At 43.2% G+C, this 25,131-nt stretch overlaps 1 protein-coding gene across 50 annotated transcripts in view; it reads right to left on the reverse strand.

Annotated features, from left to right (window-relative positions):
* Positions 1–25,131, reverse strand: part of EPB41 (erythrocyte membrane protein band 4.1) — a 230,018-nt gene that overhangs the window by 107,789 nt on the left and 97,098 nt on the right. For 25 of the 50 annotated variants that reach the window (XM_063631399.1, XM_063631395.1, XM_063631388.1 and 22 more), the window contains exons 2-4: positions 15,740–16,214; positions 10,075–10,287; positions 6,402–6,506 (exon numbers count right to left, since the gene is read on the reverse strand). In XM_063631399.1, coding sequence (XP_063487469.1) covers positions 6,402–6,506; positions 10,075–10,287; positions 15,740–16,207 — 786 coding nt within the window. In that variant the 5' untranslated portion in view covers positions 16,208–16,214. The remainder of the gene's footprint in view (positions 1–6,401; positions 6,507–10,074; positions 10,288–15,739; positions 16,215–25,131) is intronic. The other 25 variants (XM_063631410.1, XM_063631416.1, XM_063631394.1 and 22 more) reach the window with 6 other exon arrangements.

Raw genomic sequence — 25,131 nt, forward strand, 5'->3', positions numbered from 1 at the left:
GAAAATAACTTAGGAAGGGGCAGCAGGCAAGGAGCTACTGGAGTAAACTGACTGTGCAACTAGAGGATGTCACTCTGCCTTTACGTGCTTCAGTTTCCTCATCTATAAAATGGGGGGATGAGCCCCCAAAGCCTGTATAGCTCTATTACCTTCCGTATTTTCAGAATGGCAGAAAACTTGGATGACCATGATTTACTATGAACTTTACGGATTCAATCATTTCACAAATATCTGTGTACTTCTAGAGAAGGTCTTATCTAGAAATTTGGCTTATTGACAGTGCATATACATGGAATGATAGTGTTAAACAAAAATCATGGAAGGCCATTGTTTTGGTCTAAGCTTCTTCACTGGCTCCAACAGATCAGGCCAAACCAAAATGGAGTCACTCATACCAAATACCACATAATCAAACTGAAACCTAAAGGAAGTGGGTAGATGCTAAACAGACCAGTTTTTCCTGAAGACAGGAGATTCCAGTCTACCTGAGTCAGTTTAACAAGAAAGTCCTCTCTGCTTTAGCATTTAGAAGAAAAGTAACTTGATGTAAACTAATCAGTTTTTTCCTATTACTTGGCTTCCTTATTCCTACCTTACAAAACCCACTGTTCTGCCACTGCTTATTGGAAGCCCTCATTCTATTTTGTAGAATGAAGGCCGCCTAATACATGAATCACAAATAAAAGCCAATTCGATCTTTAACTAAATTTGTTGTGATTTTATCTTTTTCCAATAGCTAAAATAAAGCCATATAGTCTTGCTAAATACAATCAATTTTAAGTAAAAGATACACTGTTCTTTTGTACATCCTACCTAAGAAAAGAACAGGTAGAATAATCAACCTGAAGGATGCTCCAGAATGCATCTCTAGATTATGACACACAAATCTTTTCTTTTAAAGGCAAGGCCTTGATTAATTGGTAATTTCATTTTAAAACAATAATACTATCTTTTTTTTTTTTTTTTTGAGGTAGGGCCTTATCCCTATCACCCAGGCAAGTGCAGTGGTGTACTCATGGCTCACTGCAGCCTTGACTTCCCAGGGTCAGGTTATCCTCCCACCTCAACCTACTGAGTAGCTGGGACTAGAAGTATGTGCCACCACACTCAGTTATTATCTTTTCATTTTTGGTAGAGACAGGGTTTCACTAGTCTCAAACTCCTGGGCTCAAGTGATCCGCCTGCCTCTACATCCCAAAGTGCTGGCATTACAGGTATGAGCTACCATGCTCAGCCAATAATACTATCATAATAATAATGATAATGCCTTACTTTTATTGAATGCTTACTACATGTCAGGCATGATTCTACATGCTTTCATGTATAGATTGTCTCATTATCATTCCCATTTTACCAATGAGAAAACAGAAGGACAAGTAACTTATCTAACTTGCAACTAGTATGTGGCAAAGCTGTTCTCTCAAGTGTAACAATATGTCCCACTCTTTCAATAAACATTTGTTGAATGCCTACCACATTCAGGCCAGGCAATATACTAAATAACATTCTTTAGGAAATCAGTCTGGTAAAAAATAGACGTGGGCCCAGAACAATAGATGAAAATCAACCCACACCAAGATATATAATTGTGAACTCTCAACTTCATAAGGACAAGAAAAAAGAAAAGATCATACTTGCTTGATTGTGTAAAGGAGGAGGGAGAGGAACAAAAGTCATAGAAAAGATCAAAAATCAAAATGGCTCTGGCCTTTTCAAGAGCAACACTGGAAACTAGAAGACAATGAAGCAATGCCTTCAAAATTCTGAAGGCAAATAATTTCAAGCCTAAAATCCTATACCCAACAAAATTCAAAATCAAATGAGAAGGCAGAATAAAGCCATCTTTTCAGACATGTAATGTCTCAAAAACGATTACATCCCATGTACCATTTCTGAGGAGTAGCACTCTATCAAAACACAAAGAAAAGCAAGGATAGAGGAAACAGGAGAAACATCACAGGAAAGAGGCAAAGCACATCCCCAGGATGACAGTGATGGGAGATACCGGGGACAGCTGTGTACAAAACAGACCGTGATACCCATCCAGACTAGACAACTGTGACTTAAGAGACAGCAGTATTTTTTTTTTTTGAGACGGGATCTCGCTCTGTTTCCCAAGCTGGAGTGCAATGGCGTGACCTCGGCTCCCTGCAACCTCTTCCTCCTGGGTTCAAGCGATTCTCATGCCTCAGCGTCCCGCGTAGCTGGGATTACAGGCATGTGCCACCATGCCTGGCTAATTTTTGTATTTCAGCAGAGATGTGGTTTCACAATGTTGGCCAGGCTGGTTACGAACTCAGGTGATCCACCCAGTTCAGCCTCCCAAAGTACTGGGATTACAGGCATGAGCCACCACACCCAGCCAAGAGACAGCATATTAAGGAAGGCCTGCCATCACTAAGGTGTTTTTGCTACTGTATTGACCCTTTAACTTGACAATCCTAAGGTGAATCTTCCCCAGATTCATTTTTGTACAAGATTTACCTGGGCCCTGTGCTAATGAAGTTCCTACTTTCCCTTCCATGCTCTGCTTCTTGGATCAGCTAAGGACTCTCGTTTTAATTAAAAATAAAAATTAAACAGTGGCTCACGCCTGTAATCCCAGCACTTTGGGAGGCCGAGGCGGGCGGATCATGAGGTCAGGAGATCGAGACCATCCCGGCTAACACGGTGAAACCCTGTCTCTACTAAAAATACAAAAAATTAGCCGGGCGAGGTGGCGGGCGCCTGTAGTCCCAGCTACTCGGGAGGCTGAGGCAGGAGAATGGCGTGAACCCCGGGGAGGCGGAGCCTGCAGTGAGCCGAGATCGCTCCACTGCACTCCACCCTGGGTGAAAGAGGGAGACTCCGTCTCAAAAAAAATAAATAAATAAAAATTAAAATTAAAATTAAAAACAACAACAACACTCTGTTTTGACTTACTTCTGAGCTGGAGGTTGACCATGATAAAATTAGAAGCATAAAATATAGAGTAGCCCATTCCCTTTGACGATATTCCCACTGGATGTCCTATAAGAACCTGGTCCATACAGACCTGCCGATGCCCTGACTATGATAAGGCCAATTTTTCCCAGGATTCACTTGCCCACTGACTTCCCCAGTAGGGGCTCTTACAAACTATCAGGTAAGATGAAGCCAGATTATGATTCAGAGGTGCCAATTTTTCTTTTCCAAAAATACTTACAGGGACAATAATGCCCTTTTCTTACGCAGCCAGTTTTGTACTTTGTTATTAAGCTTTTATATTAAGCACTTTTAACAACACTTTACACATAAATATATAAGTGAACATAAATAAAGCAATTTAACATTTGCTCATTAAAAACTAATTACCGTTGGGTGCAGTGACTCATGCCTGTAATCCCAGCACTTTGGGAGGCCAAGGCGGGTGAATCGCCTGAGGTCAGGAATTCGAGACCAGCCTGGTCAACATGGTGAAACCCCATCTCTACTAAAAATACAAAAAATTAGCCAGGCATGGTGGTGCATGCCTGTAATCCCAGCTACCTGGGAGGCTGAGGCAGGAGAATCGCTTGAGCCCAGGAGGCGGAGATTGCAGTGAGCAGAAATCACACCATTGCAATCCATACTGGGTGACAAGAGTGAAGCTCCATCTCAAACAAACAAAAACTAATTACAATAGTGGCAAAGCACAGTGGGTCATGCCTGTAATTTAGCACTTTGGGAGGCTGAGGCAGGAGGATTGCTTGAGCCCAAGAGTTCAAGACCAGCCTGAGCAACATAGTGAGGCCTTGTCTCTATAAAATACAAAAATTTAAAAATTGGCCAAGCATGGTGGTGTGTGCCTGTGGTCCCAGCTACTTGGAAGACTGAGGTGGGAGGATCGCTTGAGCCTGGAAAGCAGAGACTGCAGTGACCCAAGATCGCACCACTGCACTCTAGCATAGGCAACCGAGTGAGACCCTGTCTCAAAAAAATAAAAAGTGAAAACCACTAGAAAGAAAATAAACTTGGTGACAGGACAGAATATAAATCCCAACAATAGTGAAAAGTTTTCAGTGTAACTGAAAACTTTTGTCCCAACGTGGGCCCTAGAAGCTCAACTGTAAGCAGAAATTATTTCTTCTGCTGAATGGCTTTAGATGAGCCAGCTTCTAGAAATGTAAGTATGCTTAGATCACAGAAAAAAAATTTCCAGCCATATTAAACATGTACGTACTTGGTGACTTTACATGCCAAATTAAAGGATTCTTAATTATTCTCAAATCAATCTGGGTTTTTTCCCCACAATGTAACCATTCAATTTCTGGGAATCAAAATTATCTCACTGAGCTTACATAAAACACTTTTCAGAGTATTTCCCTTGATTCATCAGAGAATTTTCGTTCTTTTTTGAGATGGAGTCTCGCTCTGTTGCCCAGGCTGGAGTGCAGTGGCACAATCTCGGCTCACTGCAAGCTCCGCCTCCCAGGCTCACGCCATTCTCCTGCCTCAGCCTCCCAAGTAGCTGGGACTACAGGCGCCCGCCACCACACCCAGCTAATTTTTTGTATTTTTAATAGAGACAGGGTTTTGCTGTGTTAGCCAGGATGGTCTTGATCTCCTGACCTCGTGATCCACCCGCCTCAGCCTCCCAAAGTGCTGGGATTACAGGCGTGAGCCACCACGCCCTGCCAATTCATGGGACAATTTTCTAGCTTACAGTTGTAGAAAGTTCTTCACTGTAGTTTTGAGGGCATTGTTTTGTTTTTAAATTAACTTCAATGTTCCCTTACTAATGGGAAATAGTGGTTTCAATTAAGGCTAGACTTTTTAAAATTATTCATTGAAAAATTATAGTTGTATATATTTATGGGGCAGAAAGTGATGTTATGATTTTTTAATACAATGTGAAATGATTAAATCAAATGAATCAAACTATCCATCACCTCAAATACTTGACCTTGTGATAAGAACATTTGAGATTTACTCTCTTCATGATATTGAAATGTACAGTACTCAAATATTAGCTATATTTACCAGTACAGGCTAGTTTGAGCCCTAAGGGAGACAAAGTAAAGGTTAAGTCTTTAAAGAATAATATTAATCTAGTGCTCATAGTTCTGTTTAAGTTAGTAGTCATTCACAGAAGGAACAAATTTTTGTAAACAACTAGGTATATTCTACAAATAGATTTTGTTTAGGCAAAGGATAATTCCATGTCTTCTAGTTTGCATTATCTAACTCACACAACCTAATCTACAATTTGCAGATGTTAAAGTCTGCTGCCCTTCAACTTTTCTTAATAAACTGAAATCATCTTGGAGAAAGGATGAACTTAAATGGCTTAAATTCAGTGTCTACAAGACTTTCTCCAGGATCCCCCACTTTACACCCACCCCCCCAACCTGGCCGTACACCTCTCCAGATTCATCTGTTACTCTATTCCTCATATCCTATGTTCAGCCAGGCTAGATGGCTTTCAGTTCCTGAAATGTCAGTCTCTCAACTCCAGGTCTTACACAAGCCATTCTCTCTCCATCTCACTTGTTCATTTTATCCTTCAGGTCTCTCTTAGCTAAGGCATCACCTCCCCAGAGGAGACTTCCCGGGCCATACTCTCCCCTGACAACCTGTATTTCCTTTTGTATAGCACTCATCAAACCAGTAATTAATGTTATCTTCATAATAAATTGGAAGTTCCAGAGGGCAGGGACCATGTCTACCTTATTCACAGCTGCATCCATATCATCTAGTACAGCACCTGCAAATACTTGTTAAACTGGACTAAAGCTTTCATTATTAGATTTATGTTAAATATTTGCAATTTTCAATTAATTGGCCAGGAAATAATTCAAGTGCGCTGAGGTAAATACCTGCCTTTTAACCTTTCTTCTCTCCTCCAAGTCCATTCTTTCACTTCCTTCAAAAGTTAACAACTGGTTTCCTTTTAGATTGGAGGAAATGTCAGATTCATCGTTATGACTGTTTCAATAATATTGGGATTTTATTCTGTTTCATAATGCTGCTTTCAAATTATAATTATATATTATAATTATATTTAATTATATCTCATTATAATATTAATAACAGATCATCCAATCAACAAATATTGTTATAAACCTCCTATGCATTAGATACAATACCAATTGCATAATATATTAAGTTATTGACATCTACAGTACTTGCTAATCAGTGCATCATACCTCTTTACTTTCCTTGCCTTTTAAAAACATACAATATATACTTTATTTCAACGATGAAAGAATACATCAGCAATGGTCTTTCCTTTAAAATGTTAATTCTAGAAGAAAAATAGCAGGAAAATCTAAGAAATAAGAGTAGACAGGCATAACTCTAAGAACACTGGCTTAGAGAAGCAGGTATAGATACATTCTTAAAAACAAAAGAATTAAAACAAATTTTTTGTCAGCTTCTTAAATTGCAAGCAGTCTCCTCACCTTAGAGGTTGCGCTATCCCAAATGGCTAGACCAAAATAGTCTTCTTCCAAAAGATTGAGATGCTCGCATACTCGTTTAAGCAAATCTTGTCCCTTAGCATGTTTCTGCAAAGATATACGTGTCTTAGTTGAGTTGAGGTTTCTTCTTCTTTTATTTTTTTCCCAAAAGAGATGGGGATTCATTCTGTTGCCCAGGCTGGAGTGCAGTAGCCTGATCATAGCTCACTGCAGCCTCAACCTCCTGGGCTCAAGTGATCTTCCCACCTCAGCCTCCAGAGTAGCTCGGACTACAGATGTGCACCACCATGCCCGATTAATTTTTAAAATTTTTTGTAGAGAGAGTCTCAATATGTTGCCCGGGCTGGTTTTGAACTCCCAGGCTAAAGTGAGGTTTCTTCTTATTTCTACATCTATCATGAAATAAAATAAAATGTCACTTTCCGATTTCTTCTTTCATCTTTGGTTACCAACAAACTTTCAGGTGGCCACATAGTTTAAGCAGAAAATATGATTTATAAAATTCCTGTTCTTCAATTTGTCAGTTTACATATGTAATACACATATACTAGTTTGGAAATTGTGTTACAATTCAAAGCAAAATTCTACCTTCCTTCCATCTCATATTCCCCATCTCCATCCTACACATCACATTCTTTATTTTTGGTGCAATATATCCTGTAGCAGGCTATGAGCAACTGTCAGTTACCGTGACTACTTAAATTACTGAATCAACTGTCCAGAGTGACATTTAATTGTGGCTGTGGAAATCATTAGACTCTATCATTTTCAGACCAAATGTCCCAAAGAAAATGAGCTATGCCTCAACTCCCTACAATCTCTTTCAGAAAAATGAATAAAGTAAAATTCTAGATAGCCAACAGACAATACCTGTTGGAGTGGCTCCTTCAGTGGTGCTAGGAATCATTTTCTTAATGTTTCTTAACCCAGAAAGTCAAACCATTCCCAAATTTGGGTTCTTTTACTCTTATTTATAGGAAGAAAATAACCTAACTTAAAGACTGGGATTTAGTCAGAAAGTCCTGGCTCCTCCATTTACTGGCTAAACAAGCTGAGTAGATTCAATTAACTTTTCTGAACATTAGTTTGCTCAGCTGTGAAATGATAAGAATATTTACACTCATCCTACCTCTTTATTGGAATTGTTTAAAAATAATCACATATGTGAATGTCTTCTGAGAAATATATATGAAAATACTTCAAAAAATTAGAATTTTTTGGGCAAACATATATGACATGTCCTCCTCTCAATGAGATGAGTTATTTTTAATGACTATTAATAATTCACATAAATGTTCATTCACTGTCAGTCTTAACTCATCTGTATCAGATCATTTTCTTCTTTTTTCTCCCATGTTTTCATTCTAAATGACAGAAGATGATTTGAAAATGCTTCATGTATTTTCCCTAATCCCTTATTCATAATTCTAAAATCCAAATGGCAAATTTTGACTTGAACTGTAAAGAGGCTATTTATAATCTTCATTTATTCATCTCAGAATGAATCTTCATATATTTTACCATAGAAATACTATGTTTGATCACGTGGGTGCTGCTACAGACACTGCTGGGTGTATTATAAAATATGCAGAATATGTACTTATTCCCTTGCTAAACTCCAAAATATTCTGAATTCTGGTTTTTGTTTTGTTTTGTTTTGAGACGGAGTCTCACTCTGTCGCCAGGCTGGAGTGCAGTGGTGTGATCTCGGCTCACTGCAACCTCCACCTCCCAGGTTCAAGCGATTCTCCTGCCTCAGCCTCCCAAGCAGCTGGGACTACAGGTGCGTGCCACCACACCCAGCTAATTTTTGTATTTTTAGTACAGACAGGGTTTCACCATGTTGGTCAGTATGGTCTCGATTTCTTGACCTCGTGATCCGCCTGCCTCGGCCTCCCAAAGTGCTGGGATTACAGGCGTGAGCCACCGTGCCCAGCCTCAAAATATTCTGAATTCTAAAACACATCTGTCCCCAAGGGCTTCATATATAAGAGATCTTGGTCTGAATGGGAAGAATAGGTGTAAAATAGCTTTCCCCATCTCTAAATTAGTTAGTGCAAGAAGCAGAAAAAGCAGACCCTGAGTCTCTAGTTAGGTGTATAGTACCTGTTTCAAAGTACAATTACATCTTTCTTGATTTCCTTTTTAAACTTAAAGAAGACCTATTAGTAAATATAGCGTAATATTTTAGATGATTTGTGATTGAAGATATTTGCATTTGCACATAAATAATGTGATTAAGAAATAAGGCTGGGTGTGGTGGCTCATGCCTATAATCTTAGCACTTTGGGAGGCTGAGGCAGGCAGATCGCTTGAGCCCGGGAGCTCAAGAGTAACCTGGGCAACATGGTGAGAACCTGTCTCTACAAAAAATAAAAAAAAATTAGCCAGGTGTGATGGTACGTGCCTGTAGTCCCAGCTACTTAGGAGGCTGAGGTGGGAGGATCACCTGAGCCCAGGAGGTTGAGGCTGCAGTGAGCTGTCACTGCGCCACTGCACTTCAACCTGGGCAACAAAGCAAGACCCTGTCTCAAATAAATAAATAAACAAATAAATAAATAAATAAATAATCTGTTGCACATATATGTGAATTATACACTTTGTCAATAAAAGCTGTTACTAGTAACAATTACAATTGCTTATATATGAAGCATATCATAATAAACAACTATTGTTCTAGTTTGAAAAATATATAGTTAGTAGATTTTTTTAAATTTCAACTTGCTCTGGCCGGGCGCGGTGGCTCAAGCCTGTAATTCCAGCACTTTGGGAGGCCGAGGCAGGCGGACCACGAGGTCAGGAGATCGAGACCATCCTGGCTAACACGGTGAAACCCCGTCTCTACTAAAAACACAAAAAATTAGCCGGGCGTGGTGGCGGGCGCCTGTAGTCCCAGCTACTCTGGAGGCTGAGGCAGGAGAATGGCGTGAACCCGGGAGGCGGAGCTTGCAGTGAGCCGAGATCGCACCACTGCACTCCAGCCTGGGTGACAGAGCAAGACTCCGTCTCAAAAAAAAAAAAAAAAAAAAAAAAAAAAAAAATTGTCAACTTGCCCTGAAGGAGCAAAAAGAGTAACTGAATAACTCTGATATTTTTCTTCAATCCTGATTCAATCACTTATTCTTTCAGAAAATAGAAAATTTTAAGAAATGGCATTTACTGGACTTAAAGACTTACTCATCATCTTCCCATAATCCCACCTCCAGAAAATCACCATTAATACTTCCATCCACAGAAATAATCATTAGAGGCCGGGCGCAGTGGCTCATGCCCGTAATCCCAGCAGTTTGGGAGGCCAAGATGGGCAGATCACTTGAGGCCAGGAGTTCAAGACCAGCCTGGCCAATATGGTGAAACCTGTCTCCACTAAAAATACAAAAAATTAGCCCAGCGTGGTGGCACATGGCTGTAATCCCAGCTACTCAGGAGGCTGAGACAGGAGAATCACTTGAACATGGGAGTTGGGGGCTACAGTGAGCCAAGATCATGCCACTGCACTCCAGCCTGGGTGAAAGAGCAAAACTCTGTCTCAAAAAAAAAGAAAAAAGAAATAATCACTAAAGTGAGTCTTATCGTGGGCAAAATCACCACTCACCCAACTCCAGATGAAACAATCTGTAAGAGTTCTGATTGTTGGAAATGAAAACATACTCACCTCCACAACACATTCATAAACTGTGTCATCCAACAAAGAAACCTTGCAGTGCATGTTCCTGTGTTTTCTGATTGGTTTTTGGGAAGCTTTTAATTCTCTTTCTGCTTTTGATTCAGGGCTTTCTTCTTTTACTTCTATTTTGGAGCACTCTTCAAGTCCTTCTCCCTCCTTAGTTTCAAAATCTGGATCTTCTCTGAGTTCTTCCTGAGCAGGCTACATATCCATGATATCGCCAAGTCAGTAATAAAGACGTTTCACAAAACATGCTGTATATGCTTTTACCTATAATAATCTTACCAATAAATGCATGAACTAAAACAAATATAGGTGACATTAATATTAAATAATTATTTTTCTATAAAAAAAAAATGATCCCCCAAATGACTTAAAGACTTTGCTATTATTAAAACTTCTCAGGTAGAATCCCATCAAACCAATAAATGAAGGTTTCAGGTAAACCAGAGGATACCAATCCATTGCCCTCAGCATTATATATTCTTCCTGACCAAGCCATTACATGGTTATTATTAAAGTTTAACAAAAACGTTATTGTCTCTGCCCATGCTCCTCAATTTTAGCAAGGTAGCCTTACAAACTGCAAAATAAGATGTGACTTGTTACATATTCTAAATTTTAAATTAATTTTAATTCTAAGAGAAATGCCTGGGACCAATTTTATATCATTAAGCAAACATGTAGTAGGCTAAAAATTTTAACTACCAGTTAACGCCTTTCTACCCAATATTAATCATGTTAAATGCAAAGAAGATTCAACGAAGGAAGAGTTTCCTGGTACAATCTTAAATTATCCCCAAATAATAACCGATAAGTAGGATAACATTTTTGGCATACATTTTTTTTTTGAGACGGAGTCTTGCTCTGTAGCCCAGGCTGGAGTGCAGTGGTGCGATCTCGGCTCACTGCAAGCTCCGCCTCCAGGGTTCAAGCGATTCTCCTGCCTCGGCCTCCTGAGTAGCTGGGACTACAGGCGCCCGCCACCATGCCCGGCTGATTTTTTTGTACTTTTAGTAGAGACGGGCTTTCACCGTGTTAGCCAGGATGGTTTCGATCTCCTAACCTCATGATCTGCCCGCCTCGGCCTCCCAAAGTGCTGGGATTACAGGCGTGAGCCACCGTGCCCGGCCGGCATATACATTTTTACTTTTACTTTCAACACAACAAAACTACTGACATATTTTTATCTAAACCTGACTAATTATTTTCTTTTAAAAGAATATGTTACTTCCTTGTGTAACCGTTGGAAAACAATTAAAAGAAAAAAATGCATGGTTGACAATTAGGAAAAAGGAATTAATTATTTGACTCCTGCATTAAATACTGGAAGTAATCTAAAAGACTCCTTCCAATCTTTCACGACCCTCTCACTGCAACCTCAGGAAGGCCCTTCATTGGCTATCTTATCTATCTATGTCCACTCTACTGTCTTTCATATCAGTACTCTGGTGCCGTCATAACTTATTACAATAAATAATTGTTTGTATTTACTACTTTTTTGTTTTCTCTATTAAAGTTCACAAGGGTAGAAATCATGTCTGTTTTATAATAATAATAATACCAAACATTTATACAACAATTACAATGGGCCAGTTACTATTCTAAGAAAATTACTTATGTGAACTCACTCAATCCTCATAACTACCCTGCAAGGCAGGTACTATTATTATATCCCCACTTGACAGAGCCAGGATAATAGTACCTGGCCTGCAGGTTGTAAAACTGAGGCCAGAGAAATTAAGTAACTTGCCTAGGATCATACAATTAATAAGTCACATACCAGTCTGGCTTCAGAATCCATGATTTTTTTTTTTTTTTTTTTTTTTTTTTTGAGACAGAGTCTCACTCTGTCACCCAGGCTGGAATGCGGTGACATAATCATGGCTCAATGCAGCCTCGACCTCTCAGATTCAAGTGATCCTCCCACCTCAACATCCCAAGTAGCTGGGACTACAGGAGAGCCACCGTGCCTAGCTAGTTTTTTTAATTTTTTGTAGACATGGTGTTTCTCCATGTTGCCCAGGTTGGTCTCGAACTCCGGGGCTCTAGTGATCCTCCCACCTCAGTCTCCTGGAGTGCTGGACTTACAGGCATGAGCCACCACACTCAGCCCCAAAATCCATGATTTTAAACCTCTTCACCATATTGCAGTTTTTATTTACCAAGGTATATCCAGCCTAGGGCCTGGCACACATGGTAGGTTTTCAATAAATATTTGTTGAATGAATAAATAAACAAACATTAAAAATTTACATAGCCTTCCAAAAAATCCAAGCTACTCTGGATGAAGACTGGTACAATCCTATATTTATATATATATTATATACTTAAATGTAATATAAATATATATTTATATATTTATAATATAAAGCAAACACGTTTTTTAAAAAATTCTGGGCAAAAAAGGACCATTTAAATAAAATCCTATTACATATACAGAAATATGATTAGGCAAGTAAACCTTTATCCAGAAGGCTCTGATCCACAAGGTTTTGACTATAAATATTAGTTTCCAAAAGGCCTAAAATAGTTTGTTCTTTTAAATAATATCTCCTTGAAATTTTATTAACAATATCGTTTCTTTTTCTCCACATGAAGACAAATAACCTACGGACAATTTATTTCAATTCTGAATTAAATCTTAATGAATGAGATTTTAGTTACATCTAAAATTAACTGTCCATCATCTGTGTCAACTTGAGTACGAAGACAAGTTCTGATTCAAATGTTAACTAAAACAAGATATGGACTTTCCCCTACATAAAGCTGAAGGAGAAAAAAGCAGTTAAAAACCCCTTGAGGCCAGGCACAGTGGTCACGCCTGTAATCCCAGCACTTTGGAAGGCTGAGGCAGAAGGATTGCTTGAGTTCAGGAGTTCCAGACCAGCCTAGGCAACAAAGCAAGAGCATCTCTACCAAAAAATTTAAAAATTAGCTGGGCATGTCGCATGCACCTGTAGTCCCAACTACTCAGGAGGCTGAGATGGGAGGATAGCATGAGCCCAGGAGGTTGAGGCTGTAGTGAGCCATGATAGCACCACTGTATTCTAGTCTGGGTGACAGAGAGAGACTCTGTCAAGAAAGAAAGAAAAAAAGAAAATAAATAAAGAGGGGGAGGGAGGGAGGGGAAAGGAGGAGGGAGAGGAAGAGAGGAAGAGAGGGAGGGAGGGAGGAAGGGAGGAAGAGAGGGAGGGAGGGAGGAAGAGAGGGAGGGAGGGAAGGCAGGAAGGCAGGAAGGCAGGCAGGCAGGCAGGCAGGCAGGCAGGAAATTTGAAAAACTCTTAAAAGTACCAGGCTTCCTGAAAGATAATGTAATTTTTTTTTTTTTTTTTTTTGAGATAGAGTCTCACACTGGAGTGCAGTGGCGCGATCTCAGCTCTCAGCAATTTTCCTGCCTCGCCTTTCCGAGTAGCTGGGACTACAGGTGGCCGCCACCACGCCCAGCTAATTTTTTGTATTTTTTGTAGAGACAGGGTTTCACCATGTTGGCCAGGCTGGTCTCGAACTCCTGACCTTGTGATTTGCCTGCCTCGGCCTCCTAGCGTGCTAGGATTACAGGTGTGAGCCACTGCGCCCGGCCGATAATGTAATTTAATTCTTTTGGTATTCCTAAAATAAAATGGTATTAAGATATGAATGGTTTCTTTGCCTTTACTGTTTGTGTTTATTTACTAGCTAACATTCATTGAGTATTTATTAAATGCCAGGCAATGTTTTAAGAGCTTTTACCCGTTTCACTCTTTTAATCCTTTCGATCCCAAATGAGGTGGATATTATTATCCCCATTGTACAGAGGAGGAAACCGATGAAGTGAAAAGTGTCACTTTTCTTCGATTTGAACCCTCTAGTCGGATTCCATAGCTTGCATCTTAACTATTACAGAATATAGTAAATCTTGTTTTCAACCTTCACTAATAGCAAGTGTGTAATTATAATTTTATCCTAAATTTTACCCTCAGCACTTTGAATACACAAGTAATAGTTCTAGAAATACATGTAATATTCTAATAAGACTCTAATAAAACTATGGAGTCCAAATCTCAGACCTATAATAGAAACATGGGGGACTTATACTTTTTCCCCCCAACACTGTCAGAGTTCTAGAAGAACTTACACTTTTAACAATGCAGATAATATTCACGTGCTTCAGAAATAAGAAGACTTTGAAAATAATTCTTAATTTGTAATGGTAAGGCTGAAAATAAATGACATTCTTAGAAAATAGTCTGAGTTACAGTACTAATGTTTTCCCATTTTTTTGGACAAATAAACTCACAACTCATGTTTAGTTTAACAACATTATGTCACAATTAAGGCCCCAGACTAATATACGTTACACAGGTGATAGAAAGAGCTAGACTTCCTCATCTATATCTTATACCCTGTGGCAATATGACCTAGTTAAAGAAGATGATCAAAATAAGGTAGACATGACTTGAATCTATCACATATCTTCAAAGGGCTTGAATTCATCACACAGCTTTTAGGAAGATTTACATAAAAGAACCACATCTGCTAATAACTGTCCTGTTCCTAATAATTCCACAAAAATGAACTCTAAACCATCTCACTTTTCTTTTCCTCTCTCATGAAAAATCTTCAATTTGTTCCATTATTACAATAAAATGATATATGGGCTGAACACATTCATTTGATGCTTTTTTTTTTCTCTTCTATTCTTTGATTTATAAACAGTAAATGGACAGGCATGGTGGTGCACACCTGTCATGCCAGCTGCTCAGGAGGCTGAGGTGGGAGGATCACTTGAGCCCAGGAGTTTGAGATTAGCCTGGGCAAAATAGCAAGACCCTTTAATACATACAAAGTGTAAGTATCTTTTTAAAAAGTAAGTTTCCAAAGACTACATTAATTTTTTCAGAGTAGAAACTATAAGCCGGGCATGGTGGCTCACGTCTGTAATCCCAGCACTATGGGAGGCTGAGGTGGACAGATTACCTGAGGTCAGGAGTTTGTGACCAGCCTGGCCAACACAGCAAAACCCTGTCTCTACTAAAAATACAAAAATTAGCTGGGCATGGTGGCCAGCGCTTGTAATCCCAGCTACTCAAGAGGCTGAGGCAGAAAATAGCTTGAACCCAGGAGAGGGAGGTTGCAGTGGGCCGAGATCGCACCACTGCACTCCAGCCTGGGTGACAGAGCAAGACCCAGTCTCAAAAAAAAAAAAAAATAGAGTAGAAACTATAAAGCTTTATGATGCTACTTATCACTATCAATGCCTCAGTCAACTAGCTAGTAAGAAATAAAACCAAGTACTTTTTTTTTTTCCTGTTGTTGAGATGGAATCTCGCCCTTGTCACCTAGACTGGAATGCAGTGGCACGATCTCAGCTCACTACATCCTCCACCTCCCGAGTTCAAACTTCTCCTGTCTCAGCCTCCTGAGTAGCTGGGATTACAGGCACCCGCCATCATGCCCAGCTAATTTTTGTGCTTTTAGTAGAGACAGGGTTTGGCCATGTTGGCCAGGCTGGTCTCGAACTCCTGACCTCAGTTGATCCGCCTGCCTCGGCCTCCCAAAGTGGTGGAATTATAGGCGTGAGCCACTGCACCCAGCCCAAATACTCTTAAATGAAAAATAAAGTGTATAACCTGCCTTCCTTTGCCCACCTCCTATATCCACACATCCTTACCTGTGTTTCTGCACTGCTTAATGAATGAAGATCCAAAGATGGGTCTGTTTTGAGTTCAGGTTCAGGAGCTGCAATCGGGGCCTTTAAAATGATCTCTTCATCAAGACTGGTTCCGAATTCTATCTCTTTCTGACCTCTTTCACCTTTTTCTTTATCTGACTCTACTTCTTTGCCTTCTTCCTCAGACACCTGAGATTTGGGCCTTTTGAGAAACGAGGAGAATAGTCGTGAAAGGCCTCTGCTTTCTGATGTCCGCTCCTTGTTCTTGGTCAAGTCTTCATGTGTAGGAGTGTCTCCATTAGAAGCTTTCAGCTTCTGTTCACACTGATTATCTCCTTCGGCTACTGTTTGACAAGATTCCTCCTGTTGAGGTTCTTGTTGGCCTGAGTTTATGGCTTCCTCACCCTCTTCCTTCTGTTGGTGCTGTGAATTTTCGGCCTCAGTCACTAAACTCTTCTCTGTTGTCATAATGTTGCTATTAAAAAGAAGATAGAAAAGGGGAGCTCTTATAAGCAAAACACATTACTGTTGGCAAAACCCTAAACCCTAAAAACTTAATATACTTAGGTATTTAATTGCTAACAAACAGAATTCCAACCCATTAAACATGAGACTTTCCATTAAATTACAAAAATATCTTATCTACACATCCTGAATAAAATATTGATGCCTTGAGTCACTAAAGATATGCACATAGAGAAAGAAGCTTAAGATAGTATCCACTGAGGCCACCTTAGTGAAATACATCATATATTAAATCCAATGCCTAGAATTGTATACAGTAAATACAGTTTTATCCTTCCTTCAAAAAGGATCGTGGTTTAGTGTCCTTTGAGGGTATCAATCTGAAGGTGTAGGATTTGCAGGAATTATTCCCTGCAAAATTCTCCACACCCCAAGAGACGATGAAATTTAAAAGTTCCCCAAGTCTTTATTGTTCTTTTTCTTTACATTTCTTAGGATGCAGAGACTTCTCTATTAAAATTGCAAAAGTAAAATTCTGATAGTTTGTTGTAAGACTGGATAACACCAATGACAAGTATACAGTTTAAATAATTGCAAAAAATTTCCTTAGGTTTTCATGTTACAATTCCAAATTACGACGTCTTTCAGAGGTATCCCTTTTTTTTTTTTTTTTTTCCTTTTTGTGGAGAATGCGATCTTGCTATATTGCCCAGGCAGGTCTTGAACTCCTGGGCTCAAGCTATCCTCCCGCCTCTGCCTCCCTAAGAGCTGGGATTACAGGCGTGAACCACTGCGCCTGGCCAGAGGTGTCCCATTTTAAGCTCTTTCAGTCTCCTTTTTCTCCTGATAAATATGATTTTGAAAGCTCAGAATTTTTAGGAGTAGGAAGTGAAACTAACAATAGAGAAAGAGATAGAGAAGAAAAACTTAGAAAGCAAGTGTTGATTCACTCGTAGGGGAGGAAGAAAGAGCAGGCAGCTGACCTTACATATTTCAAACATCTTGGCTTCTAGCCTCTTGATCTCAAAATCCCAGTATTATCAGTCAAGCTTCACAATCACAGCCAACGAGCACTGTCACGTCTACTTCACTAAAGAATAACTGACACACGTGGGGACTTTGAAAACACTGGGCAATGAAGTCGACTACTGATGATCTTGTGCTTTGATTCACTGCTATCACTAAAAGTACTTCCTCCCCGTCACTCACAAAGCAGCATTACATTGTCTTATCTTCTCTGTATTAAATAAAGTAATTTAAAAATTTTTAAGGCTAGTGAAGTGAAGCAGTGTGAGTCGAGAAGAAACAAAGACATCTATAACTGGTTGTGATCAATTAGTTGTAAGCATCACTGCACTGGACAAGCCTAAATGAAGTAACTTGATCTGGATGTTAACAATCTGAATGAATGAACAAATTATATTTAGCTCATTCCCTCCTCAAGCCCTTCATACTTGCTGCTCTCTCTACTTACAGTGCTCTTCTCCTGGCTATTTGAAGGCTGGTCTCCTTCATATCGTTACTGTCTTAGGCCTTAGGAGGCCTCCCCACATAACCTAGCTAAAAGTATTGGCCTTCATGCCCCCAGATACCCTCACAGGACTACTGCACTTATTATCTGCAATTATTTTGTTAACATATTAGTTTACCAGTTTATGGTCTTTCTTCCCTCTCTCCAGCTAAAATGTCTTTCTTCCCTCTCTCCAGCTAAAAGTTCCATAAGGATATGAACCTTGACATATATATATATTTTTTTATCATTGTATACCCAATGCCTAGAATAGTACCTGACACATAACAGGTATTAATAAAAGTTTTTAGGCCAGGCGCAGTGGCTCACACCTGTAATCCCAGCACTTTGGGAGGCCGAGGCAGGCGGATCACCTGAGGTCGGGAGTTTGAGACCAGCCTGGTCAGCATGGTGAAGCCCCGTCTCTGCTAAAAATACAAAAATTAGCCAGGCATGGTGGCAGGCGCTTGTATTCCAGCTACTCAGGAAGCTAAGGCAGGAGAATCACTTGAAACTGGGAGGCAGAGGTTGTGGTGAGCCGAGCTCGTGCCACTGTACTCCAGCCTAGGCAACAGAGGGAGACTCCATCTCAAAAAAAAAAAAAAAAAAAAAGTTTTTGGGGGCTGGGCATGGTGGCTCACGCCTGTAATCCCAGCAATTTGGGAGGTTGAGACAGGAGGATCACTTGAGCTCAGGAGTTCAAGACCAGCTTGGGCAACATAGCAAAACATCGTATTTATAAAAAATTTAAAAATTAGCCAGGTATGGGTGGCTTATGCCTGTGGTCCCAGCTACTTGGGAAGCTGAGGTAGGAGAATCACTTGAATCCAGGAGGCTGACGCTACAGTGAGCCATGATCATGCCACTGCATGCCAGCCTAGGTGACAGGGCAAGATCTTGTCTCAAAAAAAAAAAACAAAAAACCTAAGTTTTTTAAAAAATGAATTGATTTCACTGAATATATCTGATAAATACAAACTGCAAAGGCATTCTCTAAATTTATTCAAGTAAATTTACTTCAAATGCGTGATATTAATTGATTCATTCAACAAATTCTTATCAGGCACCTAACACAGGACTGATGCTAGGTGCTAGACACACAACAGTAAACAAAACAGTCAAGGTCTATGTCATCATGGAGTTTACATTCTTGTTTCAACTTTAACCAGTATAATGAAAGAAAAATTCAAAATAAATTTTGTTTAAAACCACTATTGATATAGACAGAGGGGCAGAGAAATTCTAGGCAGAAAGGGACCGGTCTCTGACGAAACCCTACCCTCAAACAGAAAAGCATGAAACTGCAGCCCAAAGTGAGAACTTACATCCCTGCTTTCCCGCTGGAATGGTGCCTTTTCCTAAACCACTCATGGCCCCACCTCACCCAATCCTGTGCCTATAAAAACCCCAGACTCAGCTGGGAGGGAGGAGAAGCGGCTGGATGTTGGAGAGAAGCCGCTTGACTTCAGAGGGATAGCTTGATGGCGTAACTTCAGAGAAGAATTCGGCTGGAGATGGCTGTACTTCAGAGGAAGATAATCTACCCACCCCCGGCCCCTTTTCAGCTCCCCTTCCTGCTAAGAGTCACTTTCATCGGCAATAAAATCCCCTGTATTTACCATTCTTCAATTGATTCCTGTGACCTCATTTTTCCTGGACACCGGACAAGAGCACGGGAGCCATGTGTGCAGATACAAAAGGCTGTCACACTGGCCCTCTGCCCTCACTGGCAGAGGGCAGCACCTCACTCAAAAAGGCAAAGGGCCCACTGAGCTGCTAACACTTAAGCTGTTCGCGGATGGCATGGCAAAGCTAAAAGAGAACTGTAACGTGCCCTCTGGGGCTTGGAGGGACGCAGATACTGCCCCCTGGATACTGCTGCTGAGGCCCGCATGGCCTTGAGTCCTGCAAGCACCAAGGCAGTCAGCTCGTTCCAGCGCTTGTACACTCCAGTTCCCACTTTGTTCATTCGCATGCTCCTTCCCACAAGGAGTTGAGAGTGGCAGGCTGAGTAAACAAGGTACGCCTGTCACAATTCCCATGAAGAGGTCACGCAAATATCCTGCTTCACTCTAAGGGGTCTGATTCAATAGGTCTGGAATGGGGCCTGAAATTCTACAATTCTAACAAGATGTTCCCAATGCTGCTGGCCCACTGAGCACATTTTGAGTAGGAAGTACAGAAAATCACCACTACGATCACTTTGAGAACGTACCTCAAAATGCCTAAGAAACAAAGACTGTAAAAAGCTGCTTTTAGCAAGTGGAATACGAAGAGTGGGAAATACTTGACACAATAAGTGCTCAACAAATGCTTGTTAATGAACGAATGAAACAAATGATGCAACATATTAAATGTGAAAACTGAACCACTAACATTTTTAAAAATTCTTTTTGGCGCTTAATCAGACTTTGTAATCTTTAAACATAGAGTATGGCAATTCCAAGTTTCCTACCCAGCTGTGACAAGTGCCCAGATTCAGTGTTCTGGGTATCTCCACTGATAATATCTCTGTGCCACATTTAGGAAGTAATGTTTAGGACAGGAGCCAATCATAATCCCGAAAGACACAATCCTCAATGGCATAATCCTGAGTGTTGAAATCCCAAAAGACCAAAATCCCAAAAATATAATTCTGGAAAAAGGAATTTTAAAAAAATTTTAAAGATATTTATTTACATTTTTAAGGGGGATTTATTTGAGAAACATAAAAACATAGCAGAACACTTCATAGGCCCCTTTACATGATAAAATAGGCAAAAACAACATACATATTTTGCAAGCATAAACACTCGGGTATACTAATGACAGTCATACAGGTATAAGTTATGAGCAGACAAGGTGTATTCATAAAAAAATAGCTTATATAACTGCAGTCATCTGAAATACCACGACAAACAACCTAAGTCTTAAGATCAGTCAAAAACCATGACGGGCTTTTTGCTGTAGGCCCAAGTGGTTGCTGCCGAAATGGGCAAGTTCATGAAACCTGGGAAGGTGGTGCTTGTCCTGGCTGGAAGCTACTCTGGACGCAAAGCCGTCATCATGAAGAACATTGATGATAGCACCACCGCACTCCAGCCTGGGTGACAGAGTTAGACTCTATCTCAAAAAAAATAAAAAACAAAAAAAAACCTCCTGGAATATCATCAGCTGGAAGAAATGCCAATGCAGGCAAATAATGCACTGTAAAAAGAAAAATAATGCACTTTTTTTGAGACAGGTTCTGACTTCACCCAGGAAGAGTGCAGTGGCACAATCTCAGCTCACTGCAACCTCAACTTCCTAGGCTCAGGCAGTTCTCCCACCTCAGCCTCCCAAGTAGCTGGAACTACAGGTACACACAACCATGCCCAGCTAATTAAAAATAAAAAGAAATTTTTTTAAAGATGGAGTTTCACCATGATGCCCAGGTTGGTTTCAAACTCCTGGGCTCAAATGATCCTCCCGCCTCAGCCTCCCAAAGTGCTGGGATTACAGGAGTGAGCCACCATACCTATAATGCATATAAAAAATACCTTTATTTTTTTTCTCAACCCTCCCCTAGTGACATCATAATGTGCTTTTTAAATTTTTTAAATGTATTTTATTATTTTATTTTTTTGAGACAGGGTCTGACTCTGTGGCCCAGGCTGGAGTGCAATGGCATAATCTTAGCTCACTGCAACCTCCATCTCCCCAGCTCAAACCTCCATCTCCCCAGCTCAAACCATCCTTCTACCTCAGCCTCCTAAGTAGCTGAAACTACAAGCACGCACCACCAAGTCTGGCTAATGTGTTTTTGTATTTTGGAGACAGATGGGGTTTCGCCATGTTTTGCCAGGCTGGTCTCGAACTCCTAGGCTCAAGTGATCTTCCCGCCTTGGCCTACCAAAGTGCTGGGATAACGTGAACCTGCCACAATGCACTTTTAAACTGAAACTTTCATCCTTGCTGTATTGTGTGGCCAATCCATTCATCTGAATTTTCTGCCAAGTGCATTGGGGCTGAATGGAACAAACTTTATTCGTAACATTTTGAAATTCACTTTTAGAAGCCTTGATTGCACCTCATTCCAAATCTATCATTATGGTTCGGGGATTCAATGAAAATCCGTTTTCTTCTGCCAAGTCTACCAGATCTTCAAATAAACATTTTTAAGGTGTTTCACTTTTTCCAGTCACTAACATATAAACTAGTAGATCAGTTCTAGAATTTTCAGATTCAATGGGGGCATGAATTGTATACAGGTGATTAAAAAAAAAAAAGGCAGTTTCAAAAGTACCATCCATTAGCCAAAGTGAAGCATGTTTGCTATATTAGATTTAGTGGTAAATATAAGAAGTCTATCCTCTTTGACAGTCAAATCCCCAATCAAGAATAGTTCACCATTTAACGTGTTTTGCAACAGTGGAGGAACCTCAATATCGACAAGTGTTTTTGGTTCAGAAGGTCACCGAGCTTATCAAATTCTTTTTATTCTGTAATGAAGGGTGTTTTTTAAAGGCAAGTATGAAGGGGCATGTGTGAAGGGGCAGTACTCGTACACGATTGAATATAATTTTGCAGGGGAGATTTCTTTTTTTTTTTTAAACCTTTTTTTTATTATTATTATTTTTTATTTTTTTTGCATACAAAAACAATAAACATTTTCTAAAAATACATACAACAAAAAGATGCGTATCAAACATATTAGGAAGGTTGCACATGGGAAGTCGGGGAATAGAAATGGGGGTGGGAGTTAAAATAAATGAGAGAGGGACTTTATATGGATCAGTGATAATAACTCAATCCTCTATTTGACAAAGAAGAGGGAGAAGGAAGAGGAAGAAAAAGAAAGTGGGATAAAGGATCAGAAAGGAAGGAAAATAGAAAAAATTAGAGTATGACTCCAGGGTAGACCTGTTTTGTTGTCATTGAGTTGGTTAGTTGGTTTGTCTGTTGTATTCTTCATGTTTCGCCAAGTTGGCCAGACTGGTCTCGAACTCCTAGCCCGAAGTGATCAACCCGCCTCGCCCCCCAGAGTGCCGGGACCACAGGCGTGAGCCACCATGTCCAGCCCCTACATTGCTTCTGGCCTCCGTGGTAGACCTCCCAGACGGAGCGGCCAGGCAGAGGAGCTCCTCACTTCTACCCAGACACGGGGCGGCCAGGCAGAGGAGCTCCTCACTTCCCAGACGGGGCGGCCAGGCAGAGACGCTCCTCACTTCTTCCCAGACGATAGGTGGCCGGGCAGAGGCGCTCCTCACTTCCTAGACGATGGGTGGTCGGGCAGAGGCGCTCCTCACTTCCCAGACGATGGGTGGCCGGGCAGAGGCGCTCCTCACCTCCCAGACGATGGGTGGCCGGGCAGAGGCGCTCCTCACCTCCCAGACGGGGCGGCCGGGCAGAGGCGCTCCTCACTTCTTCCCGGACGGGGCGGCCGGGCAGAGGCGCTCCTCACTTCTTCCCGGACGGGGCGGCCGGGCAGAGGCGCTCCTCACTTCTTCCCGACGGGGCGGCCGGGCAGAGGCGCTCCTCATTTCTTCCCGGACGGGGCGGCCGGGCAGAGGCGGTCCTCACTTCTTCCCGGACGGGGCGGCCGGGCAGAGGCGCTCCTCACTTCTTCCCGGGCGGGGCGGCCGGGCAGAGGCGCTCCTCACTTCTTCCCGGACGGGGCGCCCAGGCAGAGGTGCTCCTCACTTCTTCCCAGACGGGGTGGCCGGGCAGAGGCGCTGCTCACTTCCCAGACGATGGGTGGCCGGGCAGAGGCACTCCTCACTTCCCAGATGGGGCGGCCGGGCAGAGGCGCTCCTCACTTCCCAGACGGGGCGGCCGGGCAGAGGCACTCCTCACTTCCCAGACGGTGGGTGGCCAGGCAGAGGCGCTCCTCACTTCCCAGACGATGGTTGGCCGGGCAGAGGCGCTCCTCACTTCCCAGACGATGGGTGGCCGGGCAGAGGCGCTCCTCACTTCTTCCCGGATGGGGCGCCCGGGCAGAGGCGCTCCTCACTTCTTCCCGGATGGGGCGCCCGGGCAGAGGCGCTCCTCATTTCTTCCCGGACGGGGCGGCCGGGCAGAGGCGCTCCTCACTTCCCAGACGGGGCGGCCGGGCAGAGGCGCTCCTCACTTCTTCCCAGACGGGGCGGCCGGGCAGAGGCGCTCCTCATTTCTTCCCGGACGGGGCGGCCGGGCAGAGGCGCTCCTCACTTCCCAGACGGGGCGGCCGGGCAGAGGCGCTCCTCACTTCTTCCCGGACGGGGCGGCCGGGCAGAGGCGCTCCTCACTTCTTCCCGGACGGGGCGGCCGGGCAGAGGCGCTCCTCACTTCTTCCCGGACGGGGCGGCCGGGCAGAGGCGCTCCTCACTTCTTCCCGGACGGGGCGGCCGGGCAGAGGCGCTCCTCACTTCTTCCCGGACGGGGCGCCCGGGCAGAGGCGCTCCTCACTTCTTCCCGGACGGGGCGCCCGGGCAGAGGCGCTCCTCACTTCTTCCCGGACGGGGCGCCCGGGCAGAGGCGCTCCTCACTTCTTCCCGGACGGGGCGGCCGGGCAGAGGCGCTCCTCACTTCTTCCCGGACGGGGCGGCCGGGCAGAGGCGCTCCTCACTTCCCAGACGGGGCGGCCGGGCAGAGGCGCTCCTCACTTCCCAGACGGGGCGGCCGGGCAGAGGCGCTCCTCACTTCCCAGACGGGGCGGCCGGGCAGAGGCGCTCCTCACTTCCCAGACGGTGGGTGGCCGGGCAGAGGCGCTCCTCACTTCTTCCCGGACGGGGCGGCCGGGCAGAGGCGCTCCTCACTTCTTCCCGGACGGGGCGGCCGGGCAGAGGCGCTCCTCACTTCCTCCCGGACGGGGCGGCCGGGCAGAGGCGCTCCTCACTTCCTCCCGGACGGGGCGGCCGGGCAGAGGCGCTCCTCACTTCCTCCCGGACGCGGCGGCCGGGCAGAGGCGCTCCTCACTTCCTCCCGGACGCGGCGGCCGGGCAGAGGCGCTCCTCACTTCCTCCCGGACGGGGCGGCCGGGCAGAGGCGCTCCTCACTTCCTCCCGGACGGGGCGGCCGGGCAGAGGCGCTCCTCACTTCCTCCCGGACGGGGCGGCCGGGCAGAGGCGCTCCTCACTTCCTCCCGGACGGGGCGGCCGGGCAGAGGCGCTCCTCACTTCCTCCCGGACGGGGCGGCCGGGCAGAGGCGCTCCTCACTTCCTCCCGGACGGGGCGGCCGGGCAGAGGCGCTCCTCACCTCCCAGACGATGGGAGGCCGGGCAGAGGCGCTCCTCACCTCCCAGAAGATGGGAGGCCGGGCAGAGGCGCTCCTCACTTCCCAGACGATGGGTGGCTGGGCAGAGGCGCTCCTCACTTCCCAGACGGGGCGGCCGGGCAGAGGCGCTCCTCACTTCCCAGACGGTGGGTGGCCGGGCAGAGGCGCTCCTCACTTCCCAGCCGGTGGGTGGCCGGGCAGAGG

The sequence above is a fragment of the Symphalangus syndactylus genome, chromosome 22, assembly GCF_028878055.3.
Source record: "Symphalangus syndactylus isolate Jambi chromosome 22, NHGRI_mSymSyn1-v2.1_pri, whole genome shotgun sequence".
Classification (NCBI taxonomy): domain Eukaryota; kingdom Metazoa; phylum Chordata; class Mammalia; order Primates; family Hylobatidae; genus Symphalangus; species Symphalangus syndactylus.